The 22,998-nt window shown below is 35.5% G+C and overlaps 1 protein-coding gene across 1 annotated transcript in view; it reads right to left on the bottom strand.

Moving 5' to 3' along the window:
- Positions 1 to 92: 92 nt before the first annotated feature.
- The window catches only part of LOC112054811 (sialin), an 84,243-nt gene continuing 61,337 nt past the window's right edge, over positions 93 to 22,998 (bottom strand). The window contains exons 6-12 of the mRNA XM_052887468.1: positions 21,986 to 22,072; positions 21,103 to 21,233; positions 19,411 to 19,560; positions 11,053 to 11,200; positions 9,237 to 9,377; positions 8,330 to 8,415; positions 93 to 7,563 (exon numbers count right to left, since the gene is read on the bottom strand). Coding sequence (XP_052743428.1) covers positions 7,396 to 7,563; positions 8,330 to 8,415; positions 9,237 to 9,377; positions 11,053 to 11,200; positions 19,411 to 19,560; positions 21,103 to 21,233; positions 21,986 to 22,072 — 911 coding nt within the window. The 3' untranslated portion in view covers positions 93 to 7,395. The remainder of the gene's footprint in view (positions 7,564 to 8,329; positions 8,416 to 9,236; positions 9,378 to 11,052; positions 11,201 to 19,410; positions 19,561 to 21,102; positions 21,234 to 21,985; positions 22,073 to 22,998) is intronic.

Below are 22,998 nucleotides of genomic sequence, written 5' to 3' on the forward strand. Positions count from 1 at the left end.
TAACGTAGGTCTGACCACTGCCCACTTATAACTACTAACATGCTTGGCTATACCCATAAACATTTTGAATAGCAAGAAATTATGACACCAAGAATTTTTGAAAAACTTTATTTAAAAAAATATGTTTCACAAAGTACATAAGTCATTTAAGACATATTTTAACAAAAAATCTTATTTTATATCGATAGTAGGTAATCGACTTAGGTAATACAATAATTAATTACCTACCTAGCTACACATACTAATTAGCACACGATAATTAGGAAATACGAGTTTCCAAACATTTTTGTAACATCGACTTTATGAGAAATTAAAATTCTAGTTCGACAAATTTTAGTAAAATCGATTCGAAACACTTTATAGATTAGAGATATAGGTATCCGAGATAGTTTTAGCCCATGTTGTAACAAGAAGAATAATTATGAAAAAGAAAAAGAAAAAATCGCCTGTCTAGTTTTTTGTTCTACTTCTTTATTTTTTTCAATATACCTTATAAGTGTAGTACTTCGAACATACCATACATACATGTAGGTACCTAATATTTTCTGCTGGTAATTATTAATTAATCACTAACAAATAACGAATATTTTTTTTAATATCATTTAGGTAATATCTAGAATGAGTATAAGTTAATAAACTGTAAGTGATGTATAATCATCAATCTAATACAATTTTTTTTACGATAGTTATGACTTCAGTCCAGATTATATGCAATTTGTGAAGATATCCAGCTGATTGTGCAATTAAAATGAATAAAACTCGATTATACGAATCCAAAAAGGATACAAAACCGAGTGAGTAAAGTCTTCAGTGATTGTGGCCATTTCAAATAATGTTACTATTTGATTTTTAACGGACTGACTAACAATTGAAAAAAAATTTGGATATTGTAGGTAGGTAATATAATGAGAGTATATAATAAATATAATATGGGGTGGGCGGATAATTGTGTCTCTGAGTATAGATTTCTCAATTCGGAGGATATTCAAATCGATTTTATAAAACGGTCAATAGAATTTTTAATGAAAAACTGTATAAGGACTGAGGAGTCACGCAAAAGCACTGTCTGTAATCCCGTCCAATCCAAGAATAAAGAAGTATAATAATGATTATAAATCTTGAACTCGAGTCATTTATTTATTTTTCACGATCAGAGTTTTGGCTTTTAAATCTATGGCCTCGTGGACTTAAATGTTTAGAGGGAACGTTTAAAAATTTTGTATTGGTAATTTTTACAATGCGATATGGACTTTCAGCGCTTTTGCGTGATATTCAAACAAAACAGGTGTGAAATGCCTACTCAGTAGGGAACTCAAGTTACCTTTGTAACATTTTTGTTAGAATGTGAAATTTTGAAAATATTTTGTGCTAAATATTTTCAAGACGATTTTAATCAATTTTTTATAGGTATATTAGTTGGATAGTTTTGTTTCTAATTCCTCAAATAGCAATGTTACAAATATACCGTTCCTTAAAATAATCTAAACAAATTACAATATGTAATAATTATACGTTTAATTAATGCCAAGCATTCTTCTTTTAAAAGAATATAACCGACATTGAGTCATATTTATTAAATTCAATTAATATCCTACTTTTGTCGATTATAAAATACGATATTTAAAATTAATGGTAAATGGTAATTAATTAATAATACATTAAATACATGGGATGTTAATGATCTTTCGAAAATTCGAATACAAAAACTGATAGATAAGCAACAATTTTCAAAAAATATTACAATTTGATTTTGCAATTAAACTAAGAAAAAGATTGATAGTAGGTATAAAATTCTAGTTTTAATACGTTTTGAAAATTCTTGAGGCTTACCTATAACCTAATTTCATTTGATAAGGAACAATTGATTTACTTTCAAAAAATCTACAGCAAATGCTCGACATACTCCGAAACCGAAGCATCCTCAAGAGATGACGAATCACAACAACTAAACAAATTAGTAACGTTGTTTTTTTTTTTTCAATATAATCGCTGTTCGGCTAGCTAGCAAAATAAATCAAGTACCCCCCGTTCATATATATAAATATATTCGTATACATAGGTCTTGTTACATAAATATTTGTAAAGCTATAGGCAAACCCCATAACTACCTCGCTCGCGAAGTATAGGAGCAGTGTGGTATGACGTCATAGCAGTCTCTCCCCGAGACCGAGTGATGACTGTTATATGGTTTGTCTATAAAGTAATGAAAATAAATTGTAAAAAATAGTTCAGAGTCAAAATAAAAATATAGAAAAAAGGGCGGATCACGTTAATAGGTTTAAAGATGTAAAATTACACGAGACATACAACTATATATATCTCTCAAATATTTCGTAATTTCCCAGGAAGGTTTGGAATTGTAAGTTTATAGGAAAAGATAGGAAAATTAGTGCTATTCTGCACTACAGCCAAAACTTCATACAATGAAATATTTATTACAGTATACTCATACATTTGTAGTTTGAACTCTTGCAACTCAAGCCTGGTGCTATTTTATTTTTATAACTAAACAGTGTAATCTTCGAATCGTCTCCATCTCTCCCTATCTATAGTATTGTGTTAGACAGAGAGAGGTGGATTTGATTTTTTGATTGATTTATAAAACCCATATAACTTAGCTACCAGGTTATTAACAACACTGGATGGAAAAATAGGCATTAGAAAAGTAAGTAAATAGATAGGAAAAAAAACAAGTAAATGCTTATACTACTTATAAGTGAGAATAACATTCCTCACAGCTTAAAACTAATAGAAAATACCTAAGCGGCTCATAAATGTGAACATACTGTATGAAAATACACTGAAATACATACCACAGACAATAAATAATATCTATGACAGTTCAAGTACTTTAGGAAGCTAATTCAATCTACTATAAACTAGTGTCATCTCTTTCTTAACGTATGTTGTAAAAAAGGACAACAACATTAGCTTATCGACAGTTCTTTATTTAAATTAGCACATTTGTACCTTGCAGAATTAGTCTGTGGTCACTTAAATTATGTTATGGCCCGTAAATTTGATATTGTCTCCAATAAAATCAAACATTTATAGCTTAGTTTTTTTAGCAGAGACAATAAAAAGCTCTCAAACGCTTGCCAAAACGAACGATCACGAAATACTGATAATAATTCAGGAACTAAGAATATTCTGTAACCATAGATTCGTATTTTTAATTCCGAAATTAGTAAAAATACAAGGAGCGCTTAATAAAAATAGTTATAAAGTGAACACCCATAGACAACCCTCTCTATCACAGTTGTCAAAATGCACAAATAATTTACACGTCTGTTTACACTGATATTTATGCATAGTTACTAAAAAGTATGCTGCTAGAAAAAAATACAAAAAAAAGCATATAAAATATGGTGCTAAAACACAATTACTGTTTTTAGTTACATAATATTTTCCCTGTTAAGTTAATTAACAGCTTTTTTGTTTTATTTTTTACAGTATAAAAACAAAATTTATACCTAATAGAAAATTTATTTATATGCATAGATGGAAACCATAGGTGAAACCCCCAAAAAATGCATTTTACCAGTGTAAATAGAATATAATGCATTGTATGTCGTTATATATAACTAAGTGCGATCATGGCGTAATCTTACATCTATGTCTTACGATAAGAACGAGGTTTGCCTATGGCTAAATTATAATGGAGGCTAACCAGAAAAAAAATTAATACTACTGAATAGGCAGTATTGTATCCGATCTTTGCCTGTTTTTTAGGTTGGCAAATTAGAAAAAAAAATGGTATGTAACTCTATAAAAATGTTAACGATATGCCATAAATTAAAAAAGGCACACGGTAGGATAGTTCACAGAATTTACAATTTTTAAACGAGCTTAAAGTTTGTAGTAAAAATGACATTTTAATTTTTTTGTTATAAATGTATAGCAGGATAATTAAAATGGTACTATTAGCCTCCATTAAAACGCAGTTTCACTGGTAAGTGTTCATATAATTTTAAATTGACGCAATAGAAAAATAAATAAATACACATACTTACCTAAAGAATACTTAATAAATATTATTAAAAAAAAATGACAAGAAATCATGCAATGTTGAGGAAAAAAGCCAGTTTTGGTTCCGGTCTTAACCTTCATTTGAATCTGTTCATTTTATTTTTTATTACTTAAAAAAAAGTTTTAAAATTATAGACTGGTTATCGATAGGCACGAAGCACATCACTAAAGTATTGTAAGAATGGTCATCTCTAAAATATTGTATGGTGGTGGAATAGCAACATTAACGTTTATCCCACATTTTACTACTACCCGCTAATGATTGTTTTTTATTTTTCTTTTTGGTTTTTTAGCTTTTAATATTGTGTAAGTAATTATAATAGCCAGTGAATAAAACAACTGTTGGTTTGTGTTGTATTATAGCTAGGCTTAATTTCAATATGTATTTTGTACAATAATAAATAAATAAAATAAATATGGGTATCACTAAGGTAAAGAAGTTTGGGCAATGTTCAATGTTCTAACATGCAAGATTTCTTGTCCCCTACCACTTAAACTACTAAATAGTACTTAAGTGAGTCGGGTTTTGTGATAGCAGAGCGAGTCCGTTGCGCGTTGCCGGTACGTTATGTTATAAATAAATCACAATCGTTTTTTAAAATTAAAATTTTACTTAACAGCCTTTTTTTGTTTTTTTTTTTTATTCACATAGACGTTGCTGGAAAACAATTTATCAAAAAAGAAAATATTTAAATAGCCAAAATAATGTTCGGGGTTCGAAGATTTGGAATGAAACACCTGGTGACTCGTATTGTATACCTATTTATACTTTTTGTCAATTGTCTATGATCCTTTTATTTTAAATAAAGAATAATTGCCATGTCTTTTTTAGTATGACCAATATTCTCATTCCCCTCCTAGCACACCCACTCCTCCTAGCACACCCACTCCTCCTAGCACACCCACTCCTAGCACAGTCTTTCCCTTCGGGAAAGACTGTGCTAGGAGTGGGTACGACATACCGTGTATACGTTCGGTGATGAGTCCGACCTCTCTTACCGTTGAGCTATTGAAGCTACTACTAATACAAGAAATCATATACAACAGACAAGGTAGCTCATGAGCCGTGATAGCCCAGTAGATATGACCTCTGCCTCCGGAGGGTGTGGGTTCGAATCCGGTTTGGGGCAGGCACCTCCAACTTTTCAGTTGTGTGCATTTTAAAAATAAGTAAATGGAAATTCAAATATCAATAAAATATAACGGAGCCTTAATTTCGTAAAACAAGTTTGTTTTTTTTATTTAAAATAGTTCCTTTTACTTTTATTTCCCAGCCACGTGTATGTTATGTTTTTTAGAACGTATATTTATTTAGTCTGTCAGCCGTCCTCCGCCATATTCGATTTATATTTTTTAAATATAAAAATGGCAAAGATTGGCTGATAGACAGCTTAATACTGCACTATTTCTTTATGACATTGAAATAGATAAAGCTCGTAGACGCATTTGTGACGTCCAATTTTCACTTTTTGAAAAATAAACTTCACAAAATGCGATTTCAATTTCATAAACAATTACACAGTTTCGTCACGAGAATTGAGGATTTTGAGAATATAACATTTTTTGTACTGAATTCGAAAATCGAATTCTTCAAGTAAATGTACTGAAAATGCATTACATAAAGGTTGTCACTCACTGATAATTTTTGAATTTAAATTTAAATAGTTGTTATTAGTCTTAGGATACTAGTGAGTTATGACCTTGATCGCCATATTTCAATTCCCGTGCCGCCTACAGTAAATTCGTAATACAAAAAGGAAAAAAAAAACAATGATTCAATGTTTTAAACTACCTTCAAAACGAATGAATCAAAATTACGTTTATTTACAGTATAATATATAAAATAGCAACAATGAAATCAGTCTGTAAATATTCGAATGGTATGTGCTTTTAGCTTAACGCTATCTCGACACTAATGTGTTTGTATAAGTTTTATATGTGGATGGACCCTTCTAATTACATCAACAGTGGGGAAAAAATAACCAAGCAATATAAAGGAAAAAGCCCACCAACTTGCATTACAGCAGCATGGCGGGTGTAAGCTCCGCATCCCTTCTCCAAAAAGGGGCTATTTTCTTTTTTCGACAATATCTGACTCCGATCATACAAAGACTTACTGGACAGGAGTAAGTACTATACTTTTAGGGTTCCGTTTTTATACGTACGTACGTTATTTGTTTATTGTATTTTAACCAACTTCCAAAAAGGAAGAGGTCCTACGTTCAACTGTATGTATGTTTTTTTTTAATTGTAGTTATTTTTATATATGTTTCACAAAGTAAATGTCGTTGCTTAGTAATTTTTGCCACTGTCGATGTAACTTTCCTACAAAAACTCCGATAAACATCAAAATAATGTTATAATTATTTTCTTGTCAAAATTGCAGCTGTTTCTTGTCGATATGTTGTGGCCAAAAGAAAATTTAACAATGTAATTTTGAGATAAAAATTGATAAAAATCGAAATTATAATTATTTAAGCAACTGCAAATTCTAAGGAACTTATTATTATATTTTAATGTTTATCGTTTCTTTTATTTGTAAAAATTGGTTCGATTTCGAAAAGTATTTTAAACTATTATACATAAATTACTTTACCTGGCAACTCTAGTTTGCATTGTCTATGAATCTATTTTCCGTAGACAGAGAAGTTTATAGACAGATATAAAACATCTATCGCTTTCCAAAAAAGAAAATGCGTGAACCGTGAAAATCAAAATGGCTTAGTGTAGCGTTTTGGGATCTCAAAATCGTATATTTTTGAGTTACAATGGCACACAAATCAATTATTGTCTATTGCCTTATCTGTCTACTCTATTTTCAGTGTGTATTTTTTTTCTCCTATACACTGTACATGGTACTGTGTACCATAAGTATATGTGCCAGATTATAAATAATTTATGTACATTTAAGACAAATACGATTAGAAATCGGTTTTTTCTGCTTTATTTTGGTACGATATTAATAGACGGAATTACTTGAAACAAACTTTTTAATAATGTAGGCAAGCCAATTAAATATTAAAAAATATATAAATATAGTTATTAAGTAGCAATGAGGTAAATCATCGAATTTGTAGTTTTTAACCATGCACGGCTATTTTATATTATTTTTATATATTTTAAATATGACCAAAATCATATAATTACGTAAAAGGCCGACGTTCAATAGTTCGTACAAGATTGTCGGGGACCACCACGCGATGTCGCGTTACTGGCCAAAGCGTAAAAGGTCGCTTCACGCGAAGTCGCGTGGTGTGGCAAAAACAAATTGCAATATATTGTTTGACAAGGTCAATACATAGTGTACTAGGCCATGTTACTCTAATAGGCTTGCCTACACTACATCTCCCACGTTCTCTCATCTTCTCACACCTTCTGCTCGTTGAGAGGTTCTTCTTCGTTCTTCTGCGGCGCGGGGCGCGGGGAGCTCCAGGGCTGCAGCTCCCCTGAACCGAACACGAGGAAAACCAGCGCTCCGAAGGCATATGTGCCAGCTAGTATGAAGAACACCTTCTGCCACTGCAAGTAGGTTTTCTGTAATAAAACAAATTATCGTTATAAACATGGTTCAGTGTTTTCCCACCCCAAAATTGCCCAGATTGTCATTACAAAAAATAATAAAATTTATATATGTACCTACTCTAAAAATACTCTAAAAGTAGTCAAACCTTATGTTGAATGTTTATTCAATTCACTTCAAAATAAGGGTAGAAAACGCATGTTATTTCATACCTAGTTTAATTTTTTTTTTATATATATAAACATAATGCATCACTGTGTTGGCACCGCCTTTAAAGTGATCAGGAGGTAGCACATACGATGTTATTTTTCGCTTTTTAGTTAACTTTTATGATTTTGAAGTCGGTTGATATTTTTTGTTAGAAATATTTTTTTTATTTTTTCTGTTTTAGTCCTAGCATAAGTAAAGAAAGCGCCACAGTAGGGCAATTTCGTTATTTTCATTTTAACACAAAATTACTGAACCGATTTTCATGAAAGTTAAATGGGACCAATCTGGAAGGAGGTATAGTATTTCACAGAAAAACAGAATTTCCAAAATTGGTTAAGAAATTACAAAGTTATGAGGTAACTTTAAAAAAAAACATACACGTCGAATTGAATACGATACTCCTCCATTTTTTGAAGTCGGTTATAAATTGATGAATTATATGGCAACTTACAATAAAAGTATCCATTTTGGGTTAAAATTATTAACAAATAATTAATTAAATATTATAAAAAGGTGACATTGACAGGTGTCAGAAACGCAATCTCTGAGCGGCCCGGCTTTAATACTCACATCATGCTTGGTGAGCTCTCCCACCATGAAGGTGGACAGCCAGCCGCCGAGAGACGACAGAGTGTTCGCGATGCCGAAGATTGTACCTGCAGGAAATTCATCAATCAGCGTCAATAGCTCAACGGTAGCGGTCGGACTCATCACCGAGGGGTCGTGGTTCGATTCCCGCCCGCTGGACTATTGTCGTACCCACTCCTAATACAGTGCTTTCCGACTAGTTAAAAAGGAAATGGTAATATTTAAAATAAAAATATGGCAAATAATCACACGTACGTGCGTGCGTGCGTGAGTGTCGCTGTCGGACTTCCCGACCATATTCGGCTCACTGCTAAGCACGAATCTCATCTCAGAATGAGAGGGGTTAAGACAGTAGTCCACCACGCCGACCCAATGCGGATTGGCAGACTTAACACACACACACACACACACACACAGAGAGAATTAAGATTATTCTCTGGTGTGCAGCCCACAAAAACATCGTGAGGAAATCTGCACTGTGCAGGTTTCCTCACGATGTATTTGGATGTATGTTTTTCCTTCACCGTCAGAGACACGTTTGATTTCTTAAAATGCACACAACTGAAATGTTGGAGGTGCATGCCCTGGACCGGATTCGAACCCACTCCCTAGGCTAGGTATTGTATAGAATATCTAATTATACAGATTACTTGTAACATGTATTATGCTTAAGCGGTTATCTACTCGTATGGATTAATGTAGGAAAATTCCAAAACATGCAGTCAATTAATCATGACGTGGCGAAATTCCGAAGATATTTAAAAAAAAGGAAAATGTTTAAAACTACTGAACCGATATTAAAGGTTCTATCACAAAGGGAAATCTACATTATCAGCGAGTAACATAGGCTATATTTTATCACAATATTTGCACAATAGTGTCCGCTTACCGCTGAACTTGGGTGCGATGTCGAGCCCGTTGCCAAGGTAACCGGCGGTGACGGCGCCGTTGATGGTGAGCGCCAGGGTGAAGATGGCGATGGACCACACCCTGTCGTGTCCATAAAACGCCTGCACCAGCATCATGATACCTGCACGGTGGTAAATGTTATAATTAAACTATTAACACGTTCGCTGCGGCACTGATTTTTCAGTACTTTACCGATACAATACGAGGTATTTTGACCTCGTACTAAAACTTGTGGTGTGGTACGAGGTTAATAGTACTCGTACCGTGCAATACGAGGTTTTTTGACCTCGTACTTAAACTTTTTGTGGTGTGGTACGAGGTTAATTGACCTCGTACCGTGCAATACGAGGTTTTTTGACCTCGTACTAAAACTGTTGTGGTGTGGTACGAGGTAAATTGACCTCGTATCGTGCAATACGAGGTTTTTTGACCTCGTACTAAAACTTTTTGTGGTGTGCTACGAGGTTAATTGACCATGTACCGCAGCGAACGTATTAACTAAATAGTTAAGAGGTTTAGTTACAATTAGTCCAATTTTCATTTCATTCAATACAAAGCAAAAATTGGACCATTTTGAAAATGGTCTAATTCTTGCTTTGGTGGCCAAACCTTGTGGTTTTTAACAATAGCCTAATTGACACTTTTTTTTAAAAGAATCTTAAATTATTCATTAGCGTTCCACTAAATTGAAAAAACATACTAAGTATTAGTATATAAGACGTTTTAATTTTTAAATATTTCGCTGGTGAGTGGCGAAGCCGTGCAAGTTACCGACCAACAAAGACGCCAATCGATTTATCGTTCCGGTACGATGTCGTGTAGAAACCGAAAGGGGCATAGCTGGGCACCGTCAATGAAATAGTTAACTTCGTTAATCGCTAGTCCGCTACAAAAAAAGTTAGCTTCGTTAAACGTTAAAGCGTTACATTCCGGAAGAATTAACGCAAGTTAACGTTAATCGTTAATCCGTTAATATGACTGGTTAATATTGCATTTTTATATTATTGTGTGAGATCCCCATTGGTAAAATAAGGGTGAGCACTGGGGAAAAGTGCCATAAATTGGTTTTAGTTGATTTTATCTATAATTTTAACATAAATATAGTAATTTGTTGATATCTTTGAAAATAAAAAAGCTACATTTCTTACTTGTCTAAACCTGTTAATCGCGTCGCGCGGTAAATAGTAGGCATTGGATTAACGATTAACGGGCTTCTGCACATTAACGGAAGTTAACGGGTCCGTTAACATTTTTAAAAGTTAACTTAAAAGTTAATCCGTTAAGCAAAATGTTAACTTCGTTAATTAACGATTAACGGATTAACGAGTTAATGCCCAGCTATGGAAAGGGGTGTGGATTAGTTAGTAGTTGTAACAATAGTCCACCACGGACCGGAAAGTAATATTTATAAAATACAAAAAAAATATATATTTTTTTATTCTTTACAATTTAATTAAACAATCTCACCTGATGGTAAGCCTAAGATGGAAGCGGGCTAACTTGTTAGGAGGATGAAAATCCACACCCCTTCCGGTTTGTACACGGCATCGTACCGGAACGCTAAATCGCTTGGCGGTACGTCTTTGCCGGTAGGGTGGTAACTAGCCACGGCCGAAGCCTCCCACCAACCAGACCTGGACAAATTAAGAAAATCTAAATCTGCCCAGCCGGGGATCGAACCCAGGACCTCCGTCTTGTAAATTCACCGCGCATACCACTACGCCACGGAGGCCGTCAAAAATGCGATGCATTACTTGCGATGAAGAAACTGGCACTTAGTGTAGTAAGACAGTTACCAGGCAGTCCGACCGCGAAGCCGGTGAAGAGTTTCCTTGCAGCGGTGGTGGAGAGGCGGCCGCTCCGGCGCAGCGAGTCCGCCAGCACCGACGACGCCAGCGCGCACAGGTATTTGCCGAGGTACGGCAGAGATGACAGCAGACCATTCTGGGACAGACAAACATAATCAATACATATAAACAAAATTTAAGTGTCAATCTGTCAAATCAATGTGTAAACTTAAAATTTAAACAATACCAAAACACAATCAAACTTTTTTAACATCTTTGTCTGTCCGTTTGTCCGGGATAATCTCTGGAAGGGCTGAACCGATTTTATAGGACTTTCACTGAAAATGAGGTAATTGAGCAACAAATACGACTATTTAGTATCCCGGAAAAATCCATGGTCCCCAACGGTATTTGTGAAAATTGACACGAAGACAATGTCGCGGACGTACACTATAGTGTTTTTAGATAGCATGAGTCCGGTGACAGTTGCCTTATGACGTTTATAATACGTACTATTATCGTGAAGAGTAAAAAACACTTTAGTTGTACGTATAGGTACAATATACGTGCCCCTTTTCTTATGTTTTAGATGCGTAAACCTATCCCATTCCTGCCTTTAATGTCTAAAAGTCTTCCATTATTCCGCAGGAGATACTTTTGTTGTGTATCGCAAATACCTTAGTAACTTGTACATAGAGGAATTAAAAAAAAAGGTAACCTGGACTGCACTATGGCGCCTGTCTCGCATTCTTACCATTACTGGAAGCTATTTTCAATGCACAGCAAACTATTTATAGAGCCTATTTATAGTGGACTTCGCATTACGCGTCGCCGGTAGAAAATAACCTGCTACTTTTAATAGCCTCTAATGATAATACCATTTACATGATACGATATCTGGTGTAAGTAATGGTTGAAATTGTCTATTTATAGCTTGCACTGATTGCTAGCGATAATATATTCTATAAATCTTTGGAAAGTTAAAGAAAGTCTTGGAAAGTTCAATTCTTTAAAAGGAAGTCAAAATTCGGTTATTCGCATTGATCTTCTATTAAAAAGTAGATGCACAATCAGCGACCAAAAAACGTCCCCACTCAATGAGTGCCAAACACAACTTCTTGGCACTCAATTCTGGTTGCATTAATTTGGGATTTTATTGAATATTGGACTATATTTAAAGGCCTATAGGTATAATTCTCTTTACCAATAATTCTACTGTCAAAGCAAAATTGCTAAGTTTTTAAGTGAAATTTTCTACATGATTCTCACAATCATGTAGAAAATTTCTTCAATTTCTTCAATCATTCTTTTTATTATAAGATTTATTATAAGATTTCAATGTTTATTCGTTATTATTTATTCCTTTCTCACCCAGGCCATATTTTTCAACCCCCCGGTGACAATCAGAAAAAAACAGATTCATTTATTCAATTAAGAACTGGGGTGTGATTCCGCTGTTTTATACTTGTCAATATATTCACCTAGGTAACAAGTCTTATTAGAATTTGAACTTTATTTCTAGGGGATGCCAAAAATAAAATGTCACCAACAACGAAGTTGCCATGGAAATGAGCGATGTTACATCGCTGTAACTTTACAGAATGCAGGGGCTGCTGTTCGTTTTTAAATGTCAATACAGTTGAAATTGTTTTTTTTTACATTATTTTTTTTGCAATAATTCTCGGACCTTAACAGAGCAACACATAACAGTAGACCTAGCATGCGACCAACGGGAAGTCTAGTGAACTTAGATAGACAAATGTGAACAAATCGCGACGCAATCGGAAATCCCGCTATCGTATTCATTGCGTTGGGAATTGGGACGAAAGAGATAGTACTGGGACAACACCGCCGCCATTGGTCGACATTTTGTCTATATATGTCACGAAATATGTCGTTAGTCGCATGCTAAGCCTACTGGGCATCCAAGTAACACATCCTTCAAAGTCGCTGGTAAAACCCACACTTCACCATTGAGAGTGATGGTTTTTATTTCATATCAAGTTGGCTATCTGCTACTTGAATCAACTATTAACATATAAAACTTAGCCAAAAAACCGCAACAGGTATAGCATTTTTTTATGTTGTCTGGTTTTGAAACAACATAAAACTCGAAGAGCATGCATCACCGGTCTAATGTAAGATGTCCGCGTTAAGCCGGGACCACATTTGTATCATTAATCATTATCGTATTCATTTCTCCCCGATCATTATTTCATACGGAGACATGATACGGGGATACGTTAAACTCCTGTAAGATACGTGTTAAGGTCCGTTTACATCGACAGACACAGTGCGTCAAGGACAAGTAGCATGGCAGACACCCATAGACACCGTCTGTTCACACTGCCCAGTTAAAAGTCCTTTTGATGTAAGAAGTCCCCCAGACGCGAGATGACTTTTAATAGTGTTTTGTATTTTATATTTATATTGACAATGCTAAAAATTTAAAAAAATAATTAATAAATAAATAAGGAAAAAAAACTATGGATGGTACAGAAACGGTGATTAGATCGGACGAATGATACAATGTAGACTCGGCTTAAAATAAACGAAAAAATATTCAAGTACGTGTTTGATACCTGACGGCGGCAAGACAAAGAGACGAAACGCGTTCAACTGTAACTCAAATTACGTGTACGGAACACAGTTGCATAACAATTGCCCACTGTCTGGAGCGACTACCAGAGCTACTGAAACGCGATGCAGTTTTTATTTTTAAAATTTTATTTGTTATTAGGCATCCGTCAGCAAATTAAATCCTTATAGGATTACACGTGTGTCCGTCTGTTTATAATCAATATTTTATATATTATCAACGACAGTTTCAAAACACAACACGATTCGTTGTTACAACCAAAAAGAAAATTAAATTTTTTTTTTTTTTTTTAATAATTTTATAGTAAAGAAAATAAAGCAACACGTGCTCCAGACTCAGAATGATTACCAATAGTCTAAAGCAGAGACAATAATACTATAGTCTGGCAAGTTCGTTGACACTCCCATGATATGCGGGCGACGGGGGGAAAGACTGCGCTGGTGTGAAATCGTGCGTAAGGGGAAGTGAGGTGCATCAGTCGTGGGGTTTTCATTTATCGATGCACGCCCCCTGGCCCGCGCGGAGTGTTACGAATGAAGTTGCCAAGCTATAGATTTGACTTCTCTCTATAGGATTTGCATGTATTATCAACATTTTGTGTTATTGAATTAATGAAATTCTAACGAAACTTTGTTTAAGTTTCTTAAATCTAATCGGGAAATATTCGTACTTAAAGCAGGGCGAATTAAAGGAAGTATAGTACCTACCCTAGACTGGCTGCAGAAACTTTTTTCGGGCGTCTGAATGGGGTTCGAAATTTATGGCAGCTTAAACTTTCTACTCCCGAATTAAATGCTATTATGGCCATGGTGGCGTATTGTATTCACGCAAACGCACGTTAAATTATTTATTTTATGACAAAAAGATAAATATTGTTACTAATTAATAAACTCATCTGTTTTAATGGCTTGCCAAGGTTTTTAGGGTTACGTACTAAAATTGGAACAAACTTAACGACACAGTTCAAAGAGTCGCAACTATGAAGTGACATTGGAACATTTGAAGAAACGATGGACGTTGGGGTTATACCAAACCACGGTGTTGGAATGGTGACACGGTGGTATTGGACAACTGACCGCTAGGTGGACTGAAGGCATAGATTGTGTTGCAGGAAGCCATTGGTTTTAGACATCAGGCACGGATTTGTAGGACGTTCGTTGAATGCTCTGCGAAATTTTGCTGTCTATTACTGACTAGCCGATGACTCGCGGTATAATCCGCATAGTTCCCGTTCCCGTGAGAATATGGGGATTAAAAATAGCTTATGACACTCACAAATGACGCGACTTTCTAGTTGTAAAAGAATTTAAATGATCGGTTCTGTAAATTCTGAGATTACCCCTTACCACACCACATACTAGGATGTTGAAAATCGGTGCTGCATCCTTTTTTTATAGGAAGTATGTGGCAAAATGTCGAGTTGGGGCCTTTTTCTAGGTTATGCCACATATTGCAGGGCATCGCTATTGCTCCATTGTTTGAATGGACAGTTAAGCCATAATATAATTTTTAATTTAATAATGTGATATGTGGCATTATTAAAAAATAAAGATCTTTCTTTCTTCTTCCTTCTTTCAAACTTTCACTTCTTTATAATACTCATTAGTATAGATGGTTTTCCCATTCTCATGCAAAAAAAAATCTTGGGACATAAAAATAACGTATTGCATAGGCAGATTTAGTACAGAACACTCTGTGTATTAATCCAAAGCGCACTTGACCAGTTTCTTTTTTAATAATATTTAAAAAAATGTTACAGATCTGGCAAGTTGTTTTATCGTAAGAACCTGCTGTTTTACGACTTTGCACAAAACGTGGGGTCCAGTTTGCTGATGCAATCGTGGGAGACTTGCATCATCCGCTAGACTTTTATAGCTCTGTGACGCATAAAAAAAGAACATAGATTATATTATTCATTGAACCGGCAAACGTTGTTCTACCATATAATTTTTCTTTCATACAAAAATACAAAATATAAATAAATAAATTTGACGACCTCCGTGGCGCAGTGGTAAGCGCGGTGGATTTACAAAACGGAAGTCCTGGGTTCGATCCCCGGCTGGGCCGATTGAGGTTTTCTTAATTAGTCCAGGTCTAGCTTGTGGGAGGCTTTGGCCGTGGCTAGTTACCACTCTACCGAAAAAGACGTACCGCCAAGCGATTTAGCGTTCCGGTACGATGTCGTGTAGAAACCAAAAAGAGTGTGGATTTCATCCTACACCTAACAAGTTAGCTCGCTTTCATCTTAGATTGCATGATCACTTACCATCAGGTGAGATTGTAGTCAAGGGTTAATTTGAAGAAAAAAAAAATACATAACGACTACATACGACTTATTCTCATAACTACGAAATATGATGCATTTAAGGGTTAATATCATTAAAATCGGTTTAAGCACAAAACCAACAAAGAGTGATGGAATAGAGCGCAGAAAGGTACTGGTAAAGAGTGCAAGCACTTAATAATGTTGAAAAATTGTTTGATGTATGAAATGTATAATGAAAAATGCTGTGGGTATACCTATGTTTACCTCATGGACTCATCACCAACTATATTTGATATGGAAATTCCTATTTTCTTTACTAATATTATAAAGAGGAAAGATTTGATTGTTTGTTTATTTGTATATAATAGGTTCCGAAACTACTAAACCAATTTTAAAAATTCCTTCTCTGTTGGGAAGCTACACTATTACCGGGTGCTATAGGCTATATTTTATCCCGTATATCTACGGGAACGGGAACTACGCGGGTAAAACTGCGTGGCATCTGTGAGTGTTTTATAAGTACGTATAATGTCTAGAAACCTTGGGCACGCCACTTAGTAAAGGGTTATATATTTGTAAAAAATAATCTATAGGTACTAATATCATAAATGCGAAAGTAAAGTTTGTCAGTCTGTCTGTCTGTTACCTTTTCACGGCTAAACGGCTGAACCGATCAAGATGAATTTTGGACCTTGGAGCAAAACATAGAGTAAGTTTTGACCCTAAAATAAAAATAGAAGAGGGTGAAATAGGGGTTAAAAGTTTGTATGCAAAGTGCTTCATTTTTAGAGTTACAGTTTTAAAATTTTGTTCATAAATCGTACAAAAAATAGGAAATTACATTGATTTCTACGCAAGCAAAGTCGCGGGCGTCCGCAGGTAGTTTATAAACAAAAAGAAATAAATCAGATACCACGTTAACCCAGTTGTTACGGATATACCTTTTGTTGCTAGATCGTTGTAATTTTTTGTACACAGTTTATTTATGACCCCAAAGGACCTAAAAAAATATTAAATAAATTTTCTTTTGTATGGAAATTGCGGAAAATGGTGTTTGATAAAAGGAACGCTAGTAAAATTCATTACCTTATGCTGATTTGTATTGTGCTTGTATGTACTAGGTATTATTCGAGCGAATGTGATAAATAAAAAGAAAACAAAACACCATAACCAAGATAAGTTTTATTTGTAACATACGAGTATAGCATACAGCCGCATATTATTCAGTTATTTGGTGTATGATAAGCTTCAAAATAGCTTTTTGGATGAAGAGTTACAGAACATTTTTTACAGAACAAATTGGTATTTTTATGACAAAATGCACATCGCAGCTGTTCATTTTTATACTGGATTATTATGGCCTATGTTACCATAGCAAGAACTGTCATCATAACCTTATGACAATCGACCTGGCTTTCGGGAAATGCATTCATTGTATGTTTCTAACAAAGAAGTTGAAACACTCCTTCGAAATTTTGATATGGTCGTAATCTCCTCCGTTCATTTTTTATAACTGCCAGACATTATGGACAGCCATATCCAAACAGTGGAAAAGCAACGAAAAATACCATTTTTCCCATTATTAGAATATAATTGGTACAGTCCAATATTTTGATCAGAGCTCTTCTACATTCATCTTTTCATTATATGTTTTTATCAAAGCTGACTGATCAATATGAATGTATTTTTTCTGTTGCTGTGAAGATTTTTTAATTTATATAGTCAGTTGGACTGTTGCTGCATTGCCACAGTAACTACATTCCATTTGTACACGACACTTTCTTCGGCTCTGGTAAAGTTGTACCTTATCCTATCCTGCCACATTCTGTTTTCTGCAAATATTTATTTTTTTCTATTTTGTCGGATTGTTCCTGTTTCCTTCAGACCTCAACGTTAGTAACTTCGTCAACTTCGTCGCTCATATCCGAATCTGGCGATGATTTACTGACATTTATTTCAGCTGAAGCTCTCAATTGTGGCCCAAGTCAATTTTGAAGAGATATTTTCAGTCCCAGAATCTTCATCAGTGAATTCAGCGTTACAATTTTTAGGGGGAAAGATAGTTAGCAGTCTGGAATAGATTGTTCTTCATTACGTTTCAGCTCCTCAATAATCTCATTCAAGCTCAACGCTATTTTTTGACACCTAAAACAAATAAATAATAGTAGTTGATATTACTACTGTTTGATATAAGGAACGCCAACTTTCACACAAAAATAACTTCGGTAAATCTAATGCAATTGCAAAAAATTTTTTACTTACAAATAAAAGAAGATCACTACTTTCATGATTTTACAAAACATATATAAATATACGGATTAAACATTTTTTAACTTACCTTAACAAATCCATAACGAAAAACCACTAAGTTACAACTCGCATAAGTAAATCACGGCACACGATAACACCCTCAAACCACTTCTAATAGCTTCACACAGTTAACAACTAACTGCAAAAGCATAAATATTTTTTTAAAACTACCCACTTTTTTGTTTAGAATTTTATTTCTCACTTGATCTTTTTATCAAACGATAGTAACAAGTGGGTTAAATCAACAATGGCTACATTGTTCTACGGCAATTAATCACTCCGTAATGTACACGTGTTGAAAATAGACGGTAATTATAACAAAACATTTTCCCTCAATAATTAATTAAATGTATTGAGAGTTCTTTTAATTACGAGCACGTGGCGGCGTTTATCTATACTAATATATAAAGCTGAAGAGTTTGTTTGATTGAATGCGGTAATCTCAGGAACTACTGGTCCGATTTAAAAAAAAAATTCAATGTTAGATAGCCCATTTATCGAGGAAGGCTATAGGCTATATATTATCCGCGTACCCCTACGGGAACGAGAACCACGCGGGTGACCCCGCGCGGCGTCAGCTAAGTTAATTCATAACTAGCGGCACTAGTCAAGCTTCGCTTTGCCTTTTTTGTTCTTTTTTGATCAACTCATAATCGGCTTAGCTTAGTCCAACTATGTGGCGCTTTGACTTACTTTGACCACTCTACCTACCCTACCCTCATCATCATTACAACCCATAGTCGACCCACTGTTGAGCACGAGTCTCCTCTCAGAATGAGAGGGGTTAGGCTTTAGTCCACCACGCTGGCCACATGCGGATTGGCAGACTTCACACACGTAGAGAATTGAGAAAATTCTCAGGTATGCAGGATTCCTCACGATGTTTCCTATACTACTCCTACCCTACCACTACGCAATCCTACTCCTATCCAACCCTACCCCTACGCAACCCTACCCCTACCCCAACCCTTCCCCTATCTTACCCCTCTTTTAAGTATGGAATCGTTTGTATGGAAGTATAGAAAAGTGTAGTATTTTTTTTAGTAGTATACAGTATTTTTTTTAGTAGTTTTACGCTTCGTTGACTTTTTTTTCTTTTTTATATAATTATCTACTGACGTTTCAAAAGTGCTTGTAAACTAAAATAAATGATCTTTGACTTTGGCTTTATGGACTGTAAGATGAAACTCACGTGTTTGATATTGTAGTGCAGGATGCTCTCGATGTAGGTGGGCAGCTGGTTGACCACGGTGAAGTAGCCGAACACGGACGCGCCGTGCGTGACCACGATGGCCCACACCGGCGGCGACGACAGCAGCGCGCGCCACGGCACTGGCGTGTGCTGCGGACATTACGTTGATGAAACTCTTGTCTACCACAGAACTACTGTGCTGCAGATATTACGTTCTTTGAACATTCTCCCACAGTCTACCAAGATACCATCAATGTGGCATTATTAAACACAGTAAGTACATGACATTACGTTGATTAAACTCTTGTCTACCATAATACAGCAAGACACCATCTATGGTGGTGCTGGAGATATTACGTTTATTATACATTCTTCCACACACTATCAAGATACTATCAATGTGGCATTATTAAACATAGTAAGTCTACTACAGCAAAAACAGCAAAACTCCACAGCCTTTGTCGGCCTCCGCGGCGCAGTGGTATGCACGGTTTAACAAAACGGAGTTCCAAGTTTGATCCCCAGCTGGGTTGATTGAGGTTTTCTTAATTGGTCCAGGTCTGGCTGGAGGGAGGTTTCAACCGTGGCTAGTTACCCTACCGACAAAGACGTACCGCCAAGCGATTAAGAGTTCCGCTACGATGTCGTGTAGAACCCGAAAGGGGTGTGGATTTTCATCCTCCTAACAAGTTAGCACACTGCCATCTTAAATTGCATCATCATTTACCATCAGTTGATATTGTAGTCAAGCCGCGGGGATTTCAGTTTTTCACAAATCCAGCGGGAACCATGGATTTTTCCGGGATGAAAAGTAGCTAATGTTTATCCAGAGCAAAATATATTTCCATTCTAAATTTCAGCCAAATTGCTTCAGTAGTCGCGGCGTTAAAGAGTAACAAACATCCATACAAAAGTGGGATGGGTTATAGTGAACCCACTTAACTTAATTTAATTTTTTTTTTGTAAAAATTCTCAGCTCAGTGGTGTTATACGTCAAAAGCAGCCATCCAATAAGGTTGCCCTGTAATAAAGTAGGCTGATAATAATAGCTCGTAGTTGATACAACTACTAAATCTCATCAATCTACCTATGTCAATGACATTATCATTGGGAACGCGGAATTTTGATAAAAACCCCAAGTTATCGAGGAGAATGATAAGGTGGGTCAGGTTGTAGCCATCAACACCATCATCATTAATTATTCTATTTATTTTAATTAACGATAAACATTAAGCACTCATGTAAGCTGAAATCTATGTTTTACTGATGCCTAAAATACATTGGAATCTATACTAATATTATAAAGCTGAAGAGTTAGTTTGTTTGATTGAACGCGCTAATCTCAGGAACTACTGATACGATTTGAAATTTTTGTTTAATGTAAGATAGCCCATTTATCGAGGAAGGCTTTTATCCCCGTATTCTTACGGGAACGAAAACCACGCAGGTGAAACCGCGGATGCGTCTACTAGTGCAAATATACTGTTCATTTAGGAGCTACGACCTACGATATCTTAGATCGATATACACGTCAAAATTATGGAATCTTTCTTGTTTATGTCGAGGATTAAAAGGCCCAGAAAAGGACACAAAAACCTTTTTTTCCTTTGTCGCCCTTTATTGTCAAAAAAAAAGGTTATTTAGTTTTCATTTTTTTTTTTTTTTTTATCAAAAAATAGTTAATGATCTTACCCCTTTGGTAGTATCTTGTGGCAGCGCCTTGGTGAGGTAGTTCCTCTCAGTGTCGGAGATGCGCGGATGCTGCGTCGGCGTGTCGTACACCACGGCGAACCATGCCACCGACCACATCACACCGATTATACCTGTGCAATGACGTCATTATTAAAATAATCAGGGGTACAAGTAAAATCGTCATCTAACTATAGATATTTGGTGTTATGTGCTTTAAGTATACCTATAAAACTTTCTACTTTTTGCCAGTTACAAAAATGTACTTATTTACCTAAATTCAGTTAAAAAGAAGGGTGACAGAAGGGCTGGCACATTTTTAGCGTAAATGATCAGCCTGGCTGTCCAACGCAGAAATGCAGCCAGTTTTCTTGCCACATTTCACATGGTGATTTGTATATTATTAGGATAAGTTAGCTTAAGTTCCTTATTGTCAAAAAATATTTTTATAGATCGGTAATTTGGGGCCACGTAAAAAGAATGGTTGAAAGATAAAATCGTAAGGCGAGGGTGAATGTAAATGTTGGAAGGGATGCAAGGCGAAAGCTAATAAACGCTAGGTCAAGAACTGACTAAATTGTATAAAAGGACTTATGAGAAAAGCAAGGGAGATGCAAAGATTGTAACGTATGTAAAAGACATAGTGTCTGCCTACCCTTAAATTATATATACTAATATTATAAAGCTGAAGAGTTTGTTTGAACGCGCTATTCTCAGGAACATAGCACACTTACCGAGGAAGGCTATAGGCTATACTTTATCCCCGTATTCCTACGGGAACGGGAACAACGCGGGTGAAACCACGCGGCGTCAGCTAGTTATTAGTAGCTGCTTTATAAAATTAGTATAGATAAGACACTGAGGTAAATTAAAACAGTTGAGTTACCAGTGAAATAGAAAGCGGACTCCCACCCGAAGTGCGCTATGAGGAAGCCGCAGATCGGCATAGTTATGGCCGCACCGAGAGACGACGCTGCAACAAATACGAACAATCATTATAATCATTATCATCATCAACCTTATTATATATATTATGAGGACGCAACTCTCTCGTACAAGTTGATACAAAAAAACGCCTGTGTTATAGGAGCAGATATAATTAATTAAGCACAAAAGCGATGTATGTTCTTTGTTTATGGAGAGCATATAGCAATATGCTGAGCTAGGTCCTTTTTCTAGGTTATGCCATGCTATATTTTATCCCCGTATTCTTACAGGAACGGGAGCTACGCGGGTGAAATTATAAATATAAGCTAATGGACGTCCACTGCTCTTGGGTAGACTTCCAAGCACCGCTGTTTTGAGCCGCCAGCATCAAGCGGCTCCGTGTAACTTGGCACTTTAACCGTGGCTATTCATCATTAACAACCTATATTCGGCTCATTGTTGAGCACGAGCCTCCTCTCAGAATGAGGACGTTAGGATAATAGTCCAAAACGTTGATCCAATGCAGATTGGCAGACTTCACACACTTAGAGAATTAAAAAAATTCTCAAGCATGCATGCCAATCGGGCGTGATACAGAACAGATTATATTTATTTGTTAAGACCTTGTAAACTGTATCAGCAAATAAAGGATTGTATTGTATTGTATTGTATTGTATTGTATTGTATTGTATTGTATTGTTTCTTCACGATGTTTTTCCTTCACCGTTTGAGACACGTGATATTTAGGTAATTTCTTAAAATGCACATAACTGAGAAGTTGGAGATGCATGCTCCGGACTGGATTTAAACCTATGCCCTCCGAATTGAAGGCAGAGGTCACATCCACTGGGCTATCACGACTTTACCGTGGCTATTATAGAGATCAAATTTTTGTTTACGGTTTTCTTAAAACGTGGGTTAAGGAGGAGAGATTTGTATCTAATAATTAAAACAATTCTAAAATTACGTAAC

The sequence above is a fragment of the Bicyclus anynana genome, chromosome 19 (genome assembly GCF_947172395.1).
Source record: "Bicyclus anynana chromosome 19, ilBicAnyn1.1, whole genome shotgun sequence".
Taxonomy (NCBI): domain Eukaryota; kingdom Metazoa; phylum Arthropoda; class Insecta; order Lepidoptera; family Nymphalidae; genus Bicyclus; species Bicyclus anynana.